At 38.3% G+C, this 20,804-nt stretch overlaps 1 protein-coding gene across 6 annotated transcripts in view; it reads left to right on the top strand.

Annotated features, from left to right (window-relative positions):
- ADCY7 (adenylate cyclase 7) overlaps positions 1-20,804 on the top strand; it is a 62,291-nt gene that overhangs the window by 16,513 nt on the left and 24,974 nt on the right. For 4 of the 6 annotated variants that reach the window (XM_054078635.1, XM_054078636.1, XM_054078637.1 and 1 more), the window contains exons 3-8: positions 13,247-13,786; positions 15,080-15,280; positions 16,285-16,449; positions 17,566-17,715; positions 19,908-20,056; positions 20,374-20,485. In XM_054078635.1, the coding sequence (XP_053934610.1) occupies positions 13,616-13,786; positions 15,080-15,280; positions 16,285-16,449; positions 17,566-17,715; positions 19,908-20,056; positions 20,374-20,485 (948 nt within the window). In that variant the 5' untranslated portion in view covers positions 13,247-13,615. Of the gene's footprint in view, positions 1-3,348; positions 3,503-13,246; positions 13,787-15,079; positions 15,281-16,284; positions 16,450-17,565; positions 17,716-19,907; positions 20,057-20,373; positions 20,486-20,804 lie in introns of all 6 variants that reach the window. The other 2 variants (XM_054078638.1, XM_054078639.1) reach the window with 1 other exon arrangement.

The following is a 20,804-nucleotide window of genomic DNA, read 5'->3' on the forward strand; positions in this document are numbered from 1 at the left end:
TTCCAGACCTGTATCAGCTACATGTTATGCCAATACATTTTGCCAAAAAAGACTTCAAATGAATGAAGACTTTAAATGAATATTTATTAGTAAAGTCATTAAAAAAAGATACAAGCTATTTCCTGCAGAACATTTCACTTCTCAGTGTAAATGGGATTAATTTGAGCTAAATTAAGTTATTTCTACAATTGTGGATATTCAAGATGAGCATTCAGATTACGGCTCCAGCGGTATTGGTGTTGTTGCTATGCCTACTAGCCAGGTAAACTCTGGAGACACAAGGCAACTTTTAAGTTAATAAATAAACTAAGTAGATAACCAGAAACCCTTGGTGCACCACAGTGTTTCTTTGCAGAGGTTTGTGGAGATGTCCACTGAACCAGTCAGAAAGTCCAAGTAAGGACAGCATGAACTAATGAGCTAAGGAAGTTTCCCTAAAATTTAACCAAGAACTATTTTCATGTCCTTTTCTGGTCTGTGCTCTGGTACTCCAAACCTAAAGCAAAGTAGAAATCTTGAAAAAATAAATTAACAGAGGGAGGTATTACAAAGGAGCAAAAGGAAGACTTTCTTAGTACCAAGAAAGTACTTTCTTAGAGGTTTTTTTTTCACCTTTTAATGGTATGAACTTGACACAGTTTAGATACTTTTTTAAAAAAAGCACAATGAAGCAGATCTGTGCTGCAGATGCAGCATTGATCACCAGCTCAATACTGCACAAATAACAATTTGGGAGGTGTGAAAAGGACCTGCTGTTACAGCAGCAAGACTCGGTGCTCGTCATGTAACTGGTTAAATGTTCTTCAGTCAAAATGAAAATGGCCTGCAAGCTGTTGCTAGGGAAATAGGCCCCTGTGGTTAGTGTTGAATGCAGAGAGGTTTGTCTGTCTCACAGATTAAAAAAATGCCTCAAAGTACATAGTCTGAGGATCACTTTACTTCCGGAAACTTGCTACTTATCGGCAATGTGGTCTCTGTGTCTCTGAGAAGTTTCAGTTACAAATACAGAAGACCTTTTTCTGTTTTTTTTTTTTTTTTTTTCCTTCCCCTTCCCTCTCTTGTTATCTTTGTTTCTAACATCTGTGTATGATAGGAAGTACACTGTCCTCAGGAACTGCAGTGGATCTTGCATATAGATGTTTATCGGGGCTCTGGCAAAAGTTATGGGTTTATGCATGTCTTTAAAAAAAAGCATAATTTAAAAAAAATAAAAATCAGTGAAACTTTGTGTATTTGGCATCGTCCTTGAATTAATTTTCCAAAAGATAACTAGGTAAATTCAAAGTACAACTTGCTACAGTTAAGCACCTTCATAAGTGTTGAAAACAATGGTTCCAGGTCCTCTAGCTCTTTTTCTGAAATCCCAGAAGTGTTGTTTCTGTGATGATTTTAAAAAACTGTCATAGTATGTCTTTCTAAAAGGCATTATGAAATTTCTGGGACACCCTAACTATTTGGGCACTCTCCTCATTTTCCCAGCTGAATACCAGGAAACTGCCACGCCGTAGTGCTCTCAGACAGCACTGGCCTGCCTCAAAGGAACATGAGGCATCTCTTTGCTGATTACCAGAGGCTCATCCTTAATAAGGATGAGGGAGCATAATAAGGTGGAATTAGAGAAGCAGCTTATTTGGGCATTCCGTATTGAACGTGTAATAGTGGTTAAACAAAGTCTTATTTTTATCTGCTTTTGCAGATGCACAGATTTGCATCTGCCTTTTCAGATGAGCTCAGAAATGTCTTATTGTTTTTTCCTCTCATCTGTCTCCAAAGGTGCCAGAAGTCTTGGTTGGGATCCTGAGCTTTTTTCTTAAGAACCGTCTCCAGTTTCCATTTAACTTATACAAGTACTGATGCCTGTTTGGCTCAGCTAGGTGGAACTAATTCCTGACCAAGAGGTAATGGGACTTGGTCACAGTTGTCCCAAGGCTGAGGTATGAACTGGACGTTGAATCCACTGTAAAGGAATGGAACGCCTATTTTGAGTGGTTATTAAAGTATTTTGTATACCATAGCAAAAATTTCACAGGGAAGTACTATAGGTTTATTTGAAATCTTTCTGTAGTAAAATATTTTGTATCCTCTCTGACAGTGTTCCAGATCATTTGGCAGTTTCCCTATCCTTTCGGTTTCCAAAGTGGGTTTCTAGTGAACAACAAAGTTGATGTTGATATTTGCCCTTCCCAGCACAGCTATTTAACTTCTATCAGGTTTCCCATTGATATCTTAAGTCCAGTTACCTGCTCTGGGCCTTTTCTCTGGGTCGTTGTTTCAACTCTGCTGTATAACCATCTACTCCCCTTCTTGGTTCCTGTCCCTGGTGTGTGCTGGATTTGAACAGTGAATAGTGAGCAACCGTGCCTCCTACTGGTGCTTAGTACTTTGCTGAGATATTGAGCTTTGGAGTCTTGTCATATCCAAACAGTTGTTCCCATAGTACGTGTAAGGATGATAAAGTAGGAAGAGAAGAAGACAAAGCCAAGAGCTGTGATTTATGATATGGATTCCCCAGCTAGAGAGCTGGTGTGCTAAGTTCAAGAATGCTAACCTTGCCATGTCTTCCGATTGTCTGCCTACCTGCAGATACAATTTTCTGCTCACGATGTCATAGGAATGTGCCTTTCTGCCTCTCTTGTGCTGCAAAACAAGAAAATCTAGTCATCAGAATCTCTTAATTTCTGCATTAGCAGTCGATATGTCTTTATCTAGAGCTGCACTGTGCAGGGAGGGAATGGTTTTTGGTTGTTTTACGTTTGTTTGCTTGTTGTTTGAGATTTGGGCTTTTTTTATTTAGCTGGTTTTCCTTCCATATTTTCATATTTGCTGATCTGTCATCCAAAGTACCAAATAGTATTTTACACTGTACTGAAATATACACTGTTTTATCCAAGCTTTTCTTCTTGGGATGGTTTTTTTAATTGCTGGTATTTGATCTTGTGTGTAATAAAATTTACTGAAAAACTTAGGGCTTTCATTATCAAGAATGCTCTCAAAGTTAGTAAAACATTCTTCTCTTTTTTTGAGCAAAGTAACCTTTGGTGTCACACAGGCCTTGCTTGAAAAACACTGGGAACAGTTAGTGTAAAGATGATACCTCTTGCCAGTCTTCAGCCTTTTTCTCAGACGTTTCCTCTATCATTAAGGATTTCAATCAAGTTATGTTCATGCTCCAGCTTGTCATACCATAGTTAAATACTTTTTCCTTTGTTGGTTGTCTAGGTAAAAGGCTCATAATATGTTGAGACAGGGACTGAATAGTTTTTTTCCTTCTTGATCTACAAGGGAAAGAAATAGAAGCATTGTTATTGCTTATGATCCTTGGGGTAAAGATTCCCTGTCTTGTTGCAGGTTGATACATGTGAAACATCAAAAGATTTAGTGTCAAGGATCCACATCTGAGTGGGCTGCACTCAGACTACTGCAGGAATTTCAAAATGATTGAACAGACCATAGCGGAGTGGAGAAATACTGATTTTGCTGATGGATCCAGTGGCCTGTAATGGTAAGCAAACAACAAGCACGTGTTTTTTTTTATCGGTAGTCTCAGTCAGATTTAGGAGCATAAAACCCCAGAGTAATCTGTTATGCACAGCTCAGTATTGCAGTCCAGGTATAAAGTGCTTTCTCGATGGCTGTGCAGAGCCCTGAGGATTGGTTAGGTACTGATCAGAGATAACCTTCACTAGGGTAGCGGCTGCATGCTTTGCTATTTTGGGAAGTTATTCTGTGGACTTCACGTGGCTTTGTGGCAGGAACTGCATAGCTTTATTGAAAAGTGACTTTTACCATATCCTGGAGTTTTCTGGTGACTATTATATTATTTAATGGTTTTGGTATTAACTAATTCCCTTTGAAAATTAGCTAACTGGATTTAGTATCAGCAAAATCAAAGGATAAAGCTGCTTGCGGAAAACTTAATTTGAATGTGTCTGCTTCATTTTTGCTGTTGCCAGGTGAGATACCCATGTTTCTCATGGCGAGTCAGTGCTTTACATGGTGCGGGTTTCCAGTAGCCTGTTGGAGTTGAGAACAGTAGGTCTGGCTGTCAAGCAAAGCTTTGAAAATGGTAAAATGAAAGATAAGATGAAACAAGAAGAAAGGTAATTATTAGATCTGTGTTCAGACATCCATTATCTTAGTAGACAATCAAAACTTAGTGTGGGGAAAAAAAATATCCCGTGAGACATATTAGTTGTCTGAGGAAAGCTCTCGCTGCTTCTGCATGACTTGGCTCTTTCCGTGATCCAAGAGACCCAGGCACTAATGCTTGGCACGTATGAAATGTAGTGAAAACTGTGTACAAGTCCTAAGATTTTTGAGGTTTTCAGAGGTTTGCATCCCATTATCATTATCTTATTTCAGAACGGGTCTGCAAAGGACCTTTCCTAAACCAAATGTTACATTCTGGAAGCGTGCTTGACTGCTGTTGTGTCATGATGTAGAGTATTAATGTAGAAACAATGCTTCTGTTAGAAGTGAGGGTATGTCTGCTTGGTAGTGTTTTTAATACTTAACCTCCAAGGGAGGGAACTTCCTTGTTGCAAGTGTTAGTTTTAGGTTTTTTTGGCTGTGAAGGACGGATGTGATGGTGTAACAAATGTTGCATGGCTGACACGTGAAGAAATTTGGGGATCATTAAAATTCCGCTGTAATAAGCAGTATATAGAAATAAGATTTTTAAAACTTGTACTTGGTAGGACTTAGTCTTCAAATGCTTGTTGTTAAGTAAGGGGGATTGGATTTTAACTGTCTCTTTCCTTTACCTCTTATTTCATAAATAGGCTTTGCTTCCTTGAACTCACAGGGCATTTTATAATTTAAAAATGTACTCTGATATCACCCTGCAGTACACTGCTCTGGATACTAATGCACAATTGTGTTCGTTCTTTTGTCCATCTCTTGGCCTTGGGCTGAGGTTTATTTCCAAAGTGGGATTGCCAGTGGGACTGATTGTTTCAGGAGGAATACTAATCTGAAGGATGATACAGATGGTTCTGTTGAGTAAGTAGAAATTCAGATAGAAACAACTATTTCGGCCTTTGACAGCAGACCTAAGTGGTGTTATTCTTACATTACGATTTGCTCTTGCGTTTTGGTTATGACACTTGGCAAAATCAGTTTCAAAAATACTGGGTTCTGAATAGCACTGATGTGTGCTTTGAGCTGCCTTAAAGCTCTGTTACATGCTGTTCAGTGACACATTTTCAGTGTATGTATCAATGTTAGTTCTTCAAAAAAAAAAAAAAAAGCCAAAGGAACTGAAGGTGTTGGCATCAGTGCATTAGTTGAATTTTAGGTGCCCATATATATTTCTACTCACTTTAGTAGGGTGGAAGTATTATAGATAGGAGAGAGAATTTTTTATCTTTGAGCCTCTCTCTGTTTTACTGGTTTTAGTTGGACTGACCTAAACAGCAAGTGGTTTTATCTTGCTCAGGGTGGGTTTTGTCTTCTTCCCACCCCTAGCATGGCCCTCATCCCTTGCTGTATTATTTAATTCACCTGTTCTGTGCAAATACACTATTTATCCTAGAGGTGGGAAAGATCTGTTTCTATGTTGAACTGTAGCACTATCCCTAAATAACTGAGACAAGGAAAAGTAAGAGTACTGTGTAATGCTCATTATATTCCTGTTCACAGTGATTTTTGTTTTATTTTGGTTTTTTTTCTTTGTTAACATTGTCTGGCATCTTGCTGTGTTTAGAAGGGTCAAGTTATGTCCTTGTACTCTGGACCTTTCACATCAGCAATCTGTGCTTCTTGATTGCTTTAGTGAGATAGAAGAGCTGAGGCATATTTCACATACTGCTGCAGCAATGAGAGACATTTCATTCTAGATATAACTAGGTAATGATCTTGAGCTTAGAAAGTTTGTCAGTCTGAGACTTGTTTGCTGTATGCTTATAATTCTGTATCCTAAATGGTAGTGTCTGGAAAAAAACTCTCTTGATAGTATAAATGTATATTTCATGAAGTGATTTTTTTCTTATCACCGCTTTTGATATAGGCTGACTATTACCTAGTGTAATATACTTTCATCCTTAAAAAAATTCTGAAAAATATAATGGATTTTAATTTCTGTAAAAGTCAGGGGTATTTCAGTAGAAATTATTGAGGCTTACACACACACTCCTCTCCTATTCCCGTCTCAGTTGAAGACACTAATTTTCCCCATAGTGTTCAAGTTAAATATTCTGTGTTCAGGTTTTTTTTCCCCCTGCAGTTTACATAGCTTGATATTGTGGGTTTTGTTACTATAAATAACTGCCCAAGCATTCTGCTTTTGATATAATGAAACTGAAATTACACAATGAAGAACTATGCTGACTTCTGAGGCTGCTGTGTTCTAAGACATGAATTTTAAATAGGTCACAGAAAACTTGGTGCAAGTGGAGTATTGACTTTCGTAGTGGTAAATTCAATTTTAAAGCAGCTAAAGTCAGAAAATCTATCTGCAAGATGTGATGGGGGGTCCGGGAATCAAGAAATAATCACGCATCTTGGACTTTGCAAGGTGCAGAGCACAGCTCAGTTCCATTCTGGTGTGATGTGTCATTTTACACCCTGAAGTTTGCTGCTTATGAAAACCAGTTTTATAAAAGGACTTCCCCCCCTGCAGAGCAGATCCAACAGTTAATTATAAGGCTTAATAGATTTGTTGTTTGAACCATCCTGTGTTTGCACAATAAACTACTTTAGAACAGTATTAAATCCTCTCATGTAACTCAGTTTTACCCATCTGGTTATACAGATTCTTCTTTTTTTCTCACTTAGCTTGTGATCCACTCTTCAATTGCAAATCTTCCATTTCCTGAACCATCTTCTGTCACTATTTCTCTGTCCTACCTGGATCAGTACTATAGAGATTTCTTTCTGTGATTGTGATCTCTTGCCTCAAAACACATCCTGTAATAACAGTGGTATTTAAAAATGAGCAACAAACCCACCAGCTCCACCAGTGGTATCTTAGTATTAATTTTCTTAGGCTGTGGATCTGGGAGAAGTGATAACTCATTTTAACAACTCACTGCTGCACTTGCGATCCTACTTTTGTTTTGCTTTTCCTTTCCAAACACTGGGCCAGCTCCAGAGCTCCTCTATACCTCTGCTAGAGTTGCACTCACTCCACCACCCTTGCTAAGCAGTGACCTACCAAAAAGAGATTTCTGTTGTTGTATTGGGTGAACAGGATCCAAAGAGAGCCTGGTGGGTGCAGAAACTGAGTGCTCAGGCTGTCAAACCTTGCAGTGGGCACAGGATGAGGGGTCCAAGTGGGCGAGACCTGCTCCCTTTAGTGGTCTGAGCTGGCTGCTGACCTTGGAGGTCTGTGAAACCACAGCCCCTGTTATTTCACATCTTCCATTTCTACTAGTGACTAATAACTTGTTATTCCTGTTTTAAAGGCTATTGTGGAACAAATGTCACAAGAAGCAGCAATCTACTGAAATAAGAACATGAATTTAAAAAGTTCAGTTTCAGTGCTTTCTTTGCAGTATATTAGCACCATTATTGCTGTGGCTCTCAATCATCAAGGGTGCAGTCTAGGTGGTGTAGTGTTGTATTTTACTCTGATTGTTCTGATATGTTGTGGGATTTCTTCTGCCTCCTGATTTTCTTTTTTCCCCAAAATGATAGCCTACTGCTTTATATTGATTTGGCTTTTTTTTTCTGTAAATGTAGTTTAGAGTAATGATATGTTGAAGTAGGTATGCTCAGTTTTTGTAAGAAAATAGAAAGTAAATATAATTAAGATTTGACTGTATTGCAGAAGGAGCTTTTCAGAAAGTAAACACAGTTAAGCAAGTTGAAATTTCACATAAAACCCTTCAACATATACAAAAAAGGTTTACCTTTGTAAAGAAACTTTCCTGTACAAGTAATATGTACCGTTGCTAACAGATAGACCATTAAAAACACATCTGTTCTCCATTTCATGTTTTAGTAGGAGTAGAAAACCTAAGGTGACTGCAGGCCAGCATTTGAAAGTGAAGTCTAAAAGGAAGAAGTGTTATCTTTAGCATAAATGGTATTTCCTGTGGTGGACATTTGGATTGCTAACATTCATTTCCTAGACTGAATTTGTTGTCAAGTCCACTACACTAGAGATTATTTTTGCCCAAGATTCATAATTCATATACTGATCTCCTTCAATTATTCTACTAGATGCTTATCGATTCCTGATTCCTTTTTAATATTTGCTAATGGGTGTAATTATGATCAGCAATCAGTTGTCATGGAAATTGCTAAAGTAATTTCAGAATCACTGTTGTCATTTGTGCAAAACAGAAGAGGGAATAGAAATCAAAACTGTACCTGCTGTCTTTGGTGCTGTAATAGTTAAATATGGAAAAACTGGTTCTGCTTGCATTTGTGCAGCAATTATTGAAAGAAATAAGACAGCATGTATCACTTCACTTAGTTCTTGCTATGAGGTATTTCATGGTTGAGGCTGCTTTTTAGTAAACAGACAGCTTTAGGTAAGCGAGACTTCAGCTGCTGGCAAATGAACAGCTACATGAAAGAAAGACTTTGAAGATTGTCCATGTGGTTACTGTGGATGTGTTTGTGAATCCATCAGTAGTTATGAAATGGAGAACCGAAGTGCAACATACTCGGATCCCATTTGGAAAGACGTTAACTTGGTCAGTAGCTGCTGTGAGTAGTTCTCTTGAGAGGGGAGAAAGGGCATGATCACTGCTGTGTGAGTGAGTGGGCAGGAAGGTGCAGGTCTGTCAAACCCACTCCCCATCCTGCAACTGAGCTGCCACCTGAAAACTGTTCATGGTCTGCAAATATAGAAGTATAAAGGAGGACCATACCAAGAACTGTTTTGTTGTCATCAGTCTGATTTTTCTTATCAGGTAGCACATCGTACTTTTTGTTGCTCCACCTTGTATTTCCAGGGTGGGGGTTGGAGAGTGCTCTTTGTGTCACTGTTCGAGAGAAGTCACTGTGGTGAGTGGCTTTCTGCTCTGCTTTCTCAATGCTTTCAATGTTCTGTCCTTTCTCTCTTCTCCTTCTGCCCTCACGTTGCTCCTTGCAGACAGCTGGTGAAGAGGAAGGTGCTGAAGTGACCCCACGCATCAACACCTTGGGCTGAGGTGTGACCTGCAGTGCTTTCAAAAAAAGAATGAAAAAAGAATTGCCTAAAACAATTACACCTGCATATTGGGAGGGAAAACTGATCGGCCATTGATACTGATATGAGCTCTATTTGGAAAGTAGATGACCATGGGTTGTATGTGTGTAGAAAAGCAGCTTCTACCTTTGTCTCCAAGCAGGCAGCGAGGAGTAGGGACTTTCTGAAGGTGAGGCAGTCTTTCCTTGAGCAGGAAAGGTTGCTGGAACTGAAACAAAAGAGCTGGGTGGAAGACTTGGGGCCCAAGGGCAAGACCCTTCAGTTCTTACCAGAATAAAGACTCAAGCCAAAGTTTTAATCTCAATGCGTTTTGAGAGGCATCTTGAGGAACGTGGAACTTCACAGCATTTGCCCATTTGCTATTGTTTCAGATAAATAAAACCTTTGCAGCCAGAAATTCAAAGGGCTCATAAAATGCAAGAATTTGTGATTCTATTTCAAGTTGATTGAAAAATTGCCTTTATTTTCCTGGCTGATCAGGACTTGCTTCATCTGTGCTGGTTGGTGTGTGCACAGGTAGGGCTGAGTAAATCACTATGAGGCGAAGATCGCCTCCATTTCTCAAACATATTATTTTACAGGTGGTCACCTAACCAGAGAATGAAATTTGAAGAGCTAACACAATTATTTGGCTGACAGTTGAGAGTTAGAATGGAAAATACGGTGCTGATGTGCCTTAGAGAGTAGTAATAGCCTATTTAGAACATTAAATGGGAGGAAGAATGCTTTGTTTAGTAACTACCCATGTTGTGACAGCATACCCACAGTGCAAACACATGGGAGGGCTGTTACCTGGTGATACATTGCCTACTGTTTACGGCAAGGCTGGAGGTGGGAAATGAGCAAAGTCCTTGCTGCTTTGGAGGTACAAAGAATTGTGTTGTTGCCCCATCAGCAGATTTGCCTTGTCTGCCCTGAACTTTCTGCTTTGCCTCAGTAAGGGGCTTGTCTGTGTGCTACACGATCCCAGATTAGTTTTCCTGGTGAAGAGACTTGCTTTTTTTTTTTGTAGCTACTTATCTTGAGCAAACTGCAAAAGAAAGAGGCTTCTCTGACTTTTGTAGTAGGACTTGTCAGTGCAGCCCATGAGATCGTGTTTCAGTTAGTTTTCTTTAAAACACTTGGTCTCTGTAAGCTCTGAAGTAAAGTTGTGTCTATTCTGCGACAGTTGAGTCCAGGCCAGTTCTTAAGAAAAAGTCGTGTATTGACACAAAGCACTGTGGACAGTTTTAGTGAGGCCAGGAGAACAAAAGAACTTCAGTCCAAGCCTGTTAGACGATTGAAATGTTTGCTTTCATATTTTTTGTTACAAAATCCTATGGCTTTGTCAGTAGGAGACCAGAGAGTTTATCGGTGCTTGAGAATTCTTACTTAGGGGAAGGAAAGCATGCATGAGTCTGAAATCCCCAGATTTGTCCAAGACAGAAATGTCATTCTTGCTTGCAAGTGGAGGGTGTCTGTGTGTGTGCGCCCACTGCTTAACTAGGTAAGTTTCGGTGGCTGGATCTGACACAGCTTTATTCTTAGGTGTGTGAAGCAGAGTGATTTGGAAGGCTGTAGCTGTTCTGATTCATGTTCTGGAAGGAATGATATTGTCCAATTTTTTTTTATGCCTATCACATGTCCAGTGTTTGTTCTTACATATTCATTGGGCAAATTTCTTTATCTGACCAAATGTTTTTCATTTGAATTGGCATGCAGATGGCTGTGGAGCTCACCCAGATCTGACTAAATCATATTCGTTTGTTTGTTTGACATTTCTGTTGGTTCTCAGTGCAGTTTCCAACTCGCGCTGCTGGGGTTATTTCTTATATGTACTAATTTAGTTGCTGAGTTGTTCCTTCTCCTTTCTAATTCTTCAGAATGCAGTGGAGGCTTCTGAAGAAGTGGAGCTTTCTCTCCATAAACAGAAGATGACAGCTCCATGGCTTTGTGGCAGGAGCCCATATCCAGTCCCTATTTGGCTTGGTGTGTTTGCCACTGGTGCTTTTAAGAGCTCCCTTTGTTTTTTGTGGCCTGTTGCCGTTTCAGGGTTACACCTCTCTTGTGGTGTCAGAACAGAAAATCTCCAAGAAACGATAGCCAAAAAAAGCAAAAGTGATGCTGTAGTGCACAGTGCTCACATGATTCTTAAACATGTAAACAGGAGTGTGTTACATTGATTTTACTAGCATGTGATGCTATCTGTGAGACAGAATCTTTTTTTCTCTCTCTAGTCTGTCTTCTAAATTTTCTGAAAAGTTCCTGGAAAAAAATTAGAGAAGGGGGAAAGACACAAAAAGTGGTGACTTTCAGCTAGGTCTGTTAAAATTTCTCGAATGCAAGACTGTCTTGTATGTTAATGGGAAGAGGTAATGCCACTAATGTTAAAGAAAAGAAATAAAGCGGAAAACCAAATAGCTCTTTAAAGGTTTGTAGTGAATTGGCAGCTGAATTTCTATACTAAAGTGTGTGTGTATTTCTTTATTTGACTGTAAGATGATGATTGACACGTCATTAGCTTTGTCACATGTAAAAATGTGTTTATTTAGCTAATATGTAATTGCATGATTCTCAAATAGCTGATTTTGTGCTTTGCAAGTAATTTGTAATTTAAAAATATTTAACTTGTACTGAATGAGCACAAGTTGCGCTGGGGTCCTTTTAAGAAGGGGATGGCAGTGGCAGTGGAACATGGGATGCGAATTGAAACTCATTCAGAGTTGAACTATTCGTCTCCAAGTAGCATTTGTGCAGTGCATTATAGTAAACCAATAAAGTATGGTTTGGGGGGCTCTTTACCTAATAGAGTTTTGAGAAAAAAAAACGTTATGACCCAGAGGCCATTCATAATTCCTTGTGCAGGATATCTATAAAGATCAGTGGAGGAATAAACAAATCGATGAGGTAGCGATCTCTTTTTTTTTTTTTTTAATTGCAATGGATTAAACCGTTGAAGAGGCATGTCTCCTCAACCTTATGTCCTGTAAAACTCTTAAATAATATTCTGAGGTAAGTCCAAGCTGACGTTTGACATCTTTTTCATATTTGGAACATTAGATAAGTGAAGCACAGCCACAAAGTATAGATCTGTGTGATGGAGATGGTTTCTATATTGTTTTTCTCATTGACATAGTAGAATAAGTTACAGAAAGCAAGATGTAAAGTAATTTTTCTTGGATATTAAGTAGCCCAAGACAAACTGGCTAGGATTTGGCTGTTCTACAAGTCTTTTAGTGGGTTCCTTCTCTCCAGAGCAATGGCCTTGGTACCATGGTGATGGCAATCAAGTAGGAAAGAAGTTGTCCTGTTATCAAGTTTAAATAAGACTTCTCCTGAAATCCTGTTTTCCTTGCTTCTGTCCATCCCATCCCCCTGATTTGTCTTTCACATCTCTTGGCATTGAGTGAACTATATTGATGGATCTGTTTGAAATACATTGGTCATTAGTAATTAACAATACAATTCATTCCTTCATGTTCATTGTTAACAGAACATATCTATTGCCCTGGAAACACTATTGAATGAAATGCATAGAACTAGATGTTAAGTCATCTTTACTTTTAAAAAGTAAAGTTTTTAATGAATTTTGGCTTGTGCAGCAGTATTTTTTCTCATTTTCTATGCTTTTTAACTAGAAGTGTGAAAGGAATAAAAAAGGTTTTCTTAAATTTTAAGATGCATGTTTTGAGAAAGAATACAGGCACCGTATATTGTGATTAAAGATTTTAAATAGATACATACACACATGTGCACACATTGTTTCAAAAGAGCTGTTGGTATTCAGTTACACAACCTGCTTGTGCAAACTGTCATTTGCTCAAAAGGAAACAAACCAATATTAGTACATTTTTCATACAAAAACATTTCAGTTGTCAGAGAAAGGAGCAGTGGTGTGTGCAGAGCAGCCATTGGTGGGCACTGCCTGAGCCCTGCCTCTACAGCTGCTGGGCAGCATTGCCCACGCACAAGGCTGTTGGGCTTCCACCCCGCCAATAAGAAACAGCTTTTGGTTGCTGGTTAGAGCATGCAGATAGGAAGTTTAAGGAATGTAGGGTGGTTTTTTAAATCCTCGTACTGTATATGCTTACCCGAATACATTAATTTAATGATACTGTCTCTCTGCAGAGTTCGTCCCAGGAACTGAGATTCAAGCTTGTGGAAAGGAGACTTTAGAGGCTTGAAAATAATAATTAAGAAAACCCCATGCCAAAATCTCCTATCTGCACAAACACAAGTTGATCTAAAGATTAATGCATCGACCTGATGATGAATCGCCTGTGGTGTTGAGGAGGTTAATTCTTGCTTTTGGCTGCATTGGAAATCGGAAGTTAATGCTCATGAGAAGTAAAACCAGAGAACGTGGGTTACGTGGCGCACCTAAAGATCTCGGAGGCAGCAGCAAAGAGGCAAAATTTCTCTTTGAAGCAGTAACTTCAGCTGTGTGTTCTTGTGTGCACTGGGAACTGAGAGAAATAGCAGCCAGCCTGCGAGAAAATGCCAGCTAAAGGTAAATACTTCTTCAACGAAAATGACGACTGCAGGATATCGGACCCGCTCTATGAGAAGTACCACTATACAAGCCAGCAGCATCCACTCCTGCTATTGCTGCTCTTCATTTCAATCATCTTCTGGACTACTCTAATTATAATCTTTTTTGTCACTGATGTGAGTATAATTTTTTCTTTGTGTTCAGTGTTTTTTCGTAGATGATGAGGAATCGCTATAAGAGCACACAACTTTTCTAGCTAAATAGTTTTTCAAGCCACATGGTATTGAATTTGAAATATTGAAAGAAATCGAGTAAGTGTGCATGTAATGCTGTGTATGTTTTTGAAGGGACAGGTGAGAAGACAAGTGTTGTCAGACACTGCCTCAGTTACTATAAAGATTGTTCTCTCCTTCCTATATATTGTGAACAAATCAGTCTATACTGAATGGTAGGTATGATAGTAAATAAGTAACAGAGGGTAAAGGGGCCAAGGACTAAACAAGAACGTTGATTAAAATGTCTTACGTTTCTAACCTTTTCTTTTTAGAGTCATCAAAGAAACATAAAATAATAGTGATTCACTGGTTGTGAATTCCTGAGGTGTTTTGTTTTTTTTTTTTTTTTTTTTTTTAAGAATTTGTAGATATTAATTCCTATTATTTTTCCTGTTTTGGGGGGCTATTAAAACAACAAATATCCCAGTACAACAGGTGATCTGTTGAATTAATAGTTAGTTAGCAAAGAGCAGGAATCCTATAGGCATAGGAAAGATGCAACTTAAAGAATTTTTTGTTGTGTAGCAGAAGATGATTTTCTGTAAAGGAGTCGGGTGTTCTTCAAGCCAGCCCAGTTGACAGTTGGCAAAAAGGGGAGTTGATTTAAAGATAATGTTGTAAAAAGGTAATAAGGAAGTTCTATAATTCTTCAATGCCTTCTAACACTGCTTTCCAAATACTGTTCTTCATGATAAAGTGTCTTTGAGTCTCTCTTTAGCAACAAATGTAATCTTGCCAATTGCACTTGCATCTCTTTTAGCTTTTATGTCTTAAAAAAAGTAGCAACGTTATTTGTATGTTACAAGTCCTCTTCTGTAAAACTTGAGAAAGGAGCTGTTACGCTTCTTTTTAGCAAAGCTTGAACTTCTTAAATGCAGTTCTTTGGGTACATCTGCATTGTGCAAGATAGTATAGCTAGAACTTAGCTTAAAAGACAAACCCCAAACCACTAGTTTGGTAAATTATAATGGTGGAACTGGAGTAGACTGGGTATCTATAGTAGTATTTATTACATCATCTCTGTATATGTGGATATCAGAAAGTGTTGATACTGCCACAGCTAAACTGCTTGGGAACTCAAGTTGGCGTATTTTAAAACTATCTAAGCTGTTTCCAGGACAGTATAGATCCATTCCCTATTTTTATAAGGGGCACATTTGGACCAGCTATAACACTTTTGTTTTGCCTTTGCAGGAACCACATGATCATCTTGCCTTCATCATTGCAGTATGTGCTGCTCTTGTCATATTTGCAGTAATGTACTTACTTTTATGTATTGAATCCCTCTTTCGGAGATGGCTAACGTTATTTGGAGTTATGATTTGGATTTGCTTCTTAATTGTGGGATATGTATCTCTTTTTGAAAAGGAAAATGATTATCAACTGTGGGAGCAGGTATGTCTATCTTGTTCATTCAGGTACTTCCATAGAACTGGTACTCAGTATGTATGAATGTCTTTGTGGGCTTTATTTTTTTTCTGAATGGTAGAACTGCATAATAATTTTTTTTCTTGAGGTTTAGATTCACTTTCCTAAATTGGTTTTATTGGTTTATTATAGTTAATGTTAGTTTGTATTCTTTATTATAGTGAAAATGCAGTTCAGCTGAGAAAATTGGATAACTGCCTAAATCTATGTGGGAATTTAATCTTTGAGTTGTAATTGAACTGTATTTCTATTTAAGATTTTTACTAAATCTTAATTACTATGAATTCATCTTTGAGAGAATTTTTCATTAATAATACTTACTTTGTTGATTTATGTGGGTCAAAGTGGTGTTCAAGAAATGTATAAAGGGCTCCACTGCTGGGTGTGCCCTAGGGAGCATGTTTTCAAATCAGTAGGAGAGGTGAAGTGAACAATAAGAATTAATGACACATCCTGGCATAGCTGGGTGTGGCTAAAGTTCATTGCTTGGTATCTCTGATCAGAAGACTGGTGATTTCACGATGCCAAAAATATTATAATGTGTAGGAAACTCCTCCTAAACTCTCCTAATGTAAATAGAAGAGATTTTAATGAAATCAAAATGACTTTTTATCTTGTTTTACTGACTCTTCCCCTTCCCCTCTTTATTTCAAATAAAGATAAAAATTATCAGTTAAATATCAAAAATCTGATTTGTATTATGGCCTAGATCCAGAACCATGGATTTACAGTAGCTATTCAGTATTTTTAACTTAAGGAAGAAGCTTTTACCTCAGGGAAAAAACAGAATTTGCTGTTCTTAACTATAGAAGTGCAAACGTAACAAAGCAAGATTTGGTTTTGGTGCTTTCAGTGCTGCAAGCCAATGTCTTGTGTTTTAGTCATGTGATAATAATTCCTTAATGTTGCATTTTGTCAGGCACCTAATAATGTGTATTTGTGGTTCTTTTCTTCTTTCTGTCTTTCCAAAGGTGCCATTCTTTCTCTTCATGATCTTCACAGTTTATACCATGCTGCCCTTTGGAATGAGAGATGCTGTCATAATTAGTGTTCTCTCTGCTCTTTCCCATATTATTGTTCTAAGCGTTGTGGTAAGCATGACTTCTAAGGAAAATAAGGAATCCATTCTATTTCAGGTAAGGAAATATGACTTGGTTAAGTAATTAAATACTTTAGTCATATTACCATTTGATATTGGCATAGTTATTCTGTTTAGGCAAGTTCCAACCTTCCACGTGGATGTTGCAACTCACGAAGTTGGAGCTTGGGCATGTGTTTCATAGAATCATTGAATAGTTTGAGTTGGAAGAGACCTTAAAAATCATCTAGTTCCATCTGCCTGCCTAATTCTTCCTAATGTCCAGTCTAAATCTGCCCCTCTCCGGTTTATACCCGTTGCCCCTGGTCCTATCTCTGCAAGCCTAATCATATGGATTTTCTTAAAGGACACAGATGACTTTGTATTGCTTTCTTGTTTTCAGGCTTTTCATCGAAGAGCCAAGGATAATGACGAATTTATATCTGGTTCTATTTTATGTAACCCTAATTTTGTGCCTCACCACTATCATAGTGAAGAAACTCCTCCTTATGTCTAGTATATGTTTTGCATGCCTTTCATGAAATTGCACTTATTTTAATCTATCATGTGTTTTGGTGTCCTGACCTAAGTGGAAGAAGCAGAATTATTGTTTTATTTTTTTAACTAAGCTACTAAAAATATGACAAACCTAGTCACAATCGTTCTTTCCAATCTATGCTGTTTCGAATGGATTTATCTAACATCATCTGGCACTGCCTACAGGGTGGATCAAAAGGGCCATTGCTGCCCTGGGGAGTCAGCAGGGCCTGGGTGCTTCAGGGTTCCCAATGCTTATTAATAAGGTGTGTTCAAAGGAGCACTCCAGGTCTTTTGATGCACATGTGTGTCAGACTTCACACAGCACTCTGATGTGAGTTTGTTGACTGATTTCTTCCTAAATCAAACATTGGTACCTGCAAATAAATGTTAAATGATATAGCAGCATTTTCTGTTCTATTGTCCTACTGTATGTTTGTTTAGGAATGCCCATGACTGAAAGTTACCTTGTATTTCCCAGGTACATCCTGGCTAATTGCAATGCTATAATTTGGTGTGATAAGAGGGGAAAAATGAATATGGTCTGGGATTAATTGTTTCTAAGGGACTGGTATGAGTATTGGTGAAGTGTCAATGACTGTTCTGCAATAGGTAAATATTCTTTCTTCTTGTGCAGCTGCTTGCCAATGCTGTCATTTTTCTTTGTGGTAACTTGATGGGTGCATTTCACAAACGCCAAATGCAAGTTGCTTCCTGGGATTTGTATAGATACACATTGAAGTGCATTCAGGTCCGAATGAAACTGAAGATTGAAAAGAGGCAACAAGTGAGTGAACTAATTCCTGTTATGAATTGCTTGGGTTTGTGTGTAAATGTTATGATTTTATAAGGTTGGTGGCTAATGTGCGAGAGGCTTGGTCCAATCTTTGTGTACCCACCTAATGCCAAAAATAAAAGCTGTGCCATTCGTAACAAAAGAAGGAAGTTAAAGGGAGGAAGCTGTTCTCTGTTGTCTTTGTGAGAATCACAGTATTTGTAACAAGAATGTAATTGTCAGTTATTTTAGTTACTTTTTTCTTAGTGTAAAATGTCACTGGGACTGGCCCAAAGTAACTTAAGAGCATGCCCTTAATGCCCTGAAAAATATTTGTAAGGTCATTTCAAGAGTTTCCTTGGTCACATTCTTTTTTTGAATTCCAAAGTAGTATTTGTTCTTGTATTTTCTTGTCTCACAAACTATTTTTCTTTTGTTACAAGGAGAAAATTGGAGCCTAAGGAAAAAAAAAATTGTAGGTTACAGGTTTCAAGTATGACATGGTTTATTTCCATTAACTCCAGTGATATTTAAAGAATAAGCAAGGAACATGAATTTCTTATGGAGGAAAGAGTCTAAAGAAGTATCAGAGCCAAAACTAGAGTGCCTTTCCTCTTCTATCCTGCTGTCAGCAGGGTAAAGAACAACAGCTCTATAAGGCTGGTATGTACAGAGTTCTCTGGCCACCAATTATAAGATAAAATAAAGAGGCTGAAAAGTGGCTGACTTGAGCGAATTGCAGAGAACACTGCTAGTGCGAATCTGTCCTCTGATTCTAATCTTGTGAGATGAGATGGTGAATCTGCATGAAAGTCCTGGCAGAATTTCCCCACGCATCAGCCAGGGTAGGATCTAATCAGCTTATACAGGCAGCGTACTTGCATTCTCTGGGTGATGTGGTAACTTTCATGGTAGCATTGTTTGTTTGGTTGGTTGTTTTTTTTATGGCTGCTTGTTTGAAGTGTAGATGTGCTTAAGTCTATAGACAGCTTTATTTTCATCTGTGTTGTAATCTTGAGTCTCCTTTTTTTTTGCCACCCTGTTTTTCTCTGTGAAAATGATGTGAGAAATGCAGGTCAGTGTTCATCATCACTTCCTTGAAAACTGTGTTATGTGTCAGCCTCAAATGGCCCCATTACATTCACTGGGGCCCTGCCATCAGTTTAAATGTATGCCCAAGGTTGACTCTCCTAGTATTAAAATGCTAGAGGAGGGGGAGGAGGTGTTTTGGGGGGCAGTCTCAAACTAAACTGCTGCCTATATCTAGTATAGTTCAGTACTTTGATGCTCAAGGACTCCCTCTTCCCAGTCGGATACCAAGTCATTTCTTTTTGGTTAAGTAACCCTGGCAGTTTACTGCCATCTGTATGCTGCTGCTTCAGTATTCAGGAAAAGGGGACAAAGATTTGGTCAGAAGGGACAGTGTTTTCCCATTTATACCATGTATTGACTTTGCTGGCATTATCATCTGAAAAAGTTCCTGCTTGTAGTTGCTCCACATGATGTTTTCTCTTCTGTGGTGAACCTGCCTCTGGGCTGGTAGATTCCTTCCTAGGTTAAAAGTATTCTCTTTTTGTTTTCCTTGGCTGCCCAGCAACTTAGCAGGGTCTTCTTTGAACAAGAGGCTTTTAAGTCAAAGCCAGCGAAAAACTGTTCACTGGATAGTCGAACAATGCAAGTGGTTTTTGAAGAGACTGTATTCTCACTCGGTTCAAAAGATTTTAATGCAGTGGCACCAGTTCCAGGTTCATTTAAGCTACAGCAGCATATTATTGACACTTTTGTATCTGTTGCTGCTTTTCCAGCGTTTGAGAATTCACAAAGGTTTTTAATACTGTATAGTTTCTTTGTTACAGGATATAATCTTTTACCAGAAGCTTTATCAGATAAAGCTAACGTAACACTGAGACTGGTGGACAAAATAAATTTTCATTTTTCCAGAAATTGTAGTACTGAATATTGAATTTTTTTGTTTCAAGATTACAGAGAGATGTCACATCTAGGTCTCAAGGAACAAAAGAAAAAAATATGCAACACTTCTGCATAAGTGTAAAAATCTGACACACGTTACTCAAAAGCTATGTGATTAAGGGCATTTTATTTTTTTTTTTAATTCTTTCTTGCAGTTACTGAAATCCTGCAGTTTCAAATTTACTGTGTTAACAATTTTGCATCGCTAAACATTTTCTCTTGTCTTTTTTTAGGAAAACTTGCTTTTGTCCATACTGCCAGCTCATATCTCAATGGAAATGAAGCTAGCAATCATCGAGCGGCTGAAGGAAACCAATGATAATAGGCAAATGCATGACAACAACTTCCACAGTCTGTATGTAAAAAGGCACCAAAATGTTAGGTAGGTGGGGAACTCTAGAAGTAATTGTATTAATATAAGGTGCTGACTTGTGACGGCACATATGTTCTAGTGAAATTAAAATTTGGAGGCAGCCTTTCAGGCTGAACTGAGCTTCTTTCCTGTTGCAAGAATATAACATGTCTCAAACTGATGTGCTGGCTTCTAAATCCGTTCAGATACTTGAATCCTTTTTTTATGGAGCTCTTTGTCAGAAAGTGACATACTCTGTTAAATGCGTTTTGATATTTAAGCTGACTGTGGAACAGCTGTATCTTCGTATTTCAGTTATATTGTTTTTTCCTTTTGTTCTTCTCTAGCATTCTTTATGCAGACATTGTAGGATTTACTCGCCTTGCCAGTGACTGCTCTCCTAAGGAGCTGGTAGTGATGCTGAATGAACTTTTTGGAAAGTTTGATCAGATTGCAAAGGTAGGTGTTGCAGTTCATTGTGTAGTAGAAGATGAAGGCCACCACTGCGGGGAGGGGAAGTCTTTCCACAAAACAGAAGGCAGTTGGTGTTAGTGCTTCTGAAGTCACGAAGGGATGACTACTTTGGCTTTAAACCTAACCAGCAAAGTCACATCAAACCAAAATTTAAAACAAAAATTGGGAAACTTAGCAAGTTGTAATTGTAATGCCAATTCTCGAGTCTGGAGGTTCATCTTTATTGTTCAGGGAATTGTCTAATGGCAATGAATGATTGTAATAGAGCTGTAGGAGGTACTGTATGCAAGCTTTAGGGTCAGCT

Source organism: Cuculus canorus, chromosome 13, assembly GCF_017976375.1.
Source record: "Cuculus canorus isolate bCucCan1 chromosome 13, bCucCan1.pri, whole genome shotgun sequence".
Classification (NCBI taxonomy): Eukaryota; Metazoa; Chordata; class Aves; order Cuculiformes; family Cuculidae; genus Cuculus; species Cuculus canorus.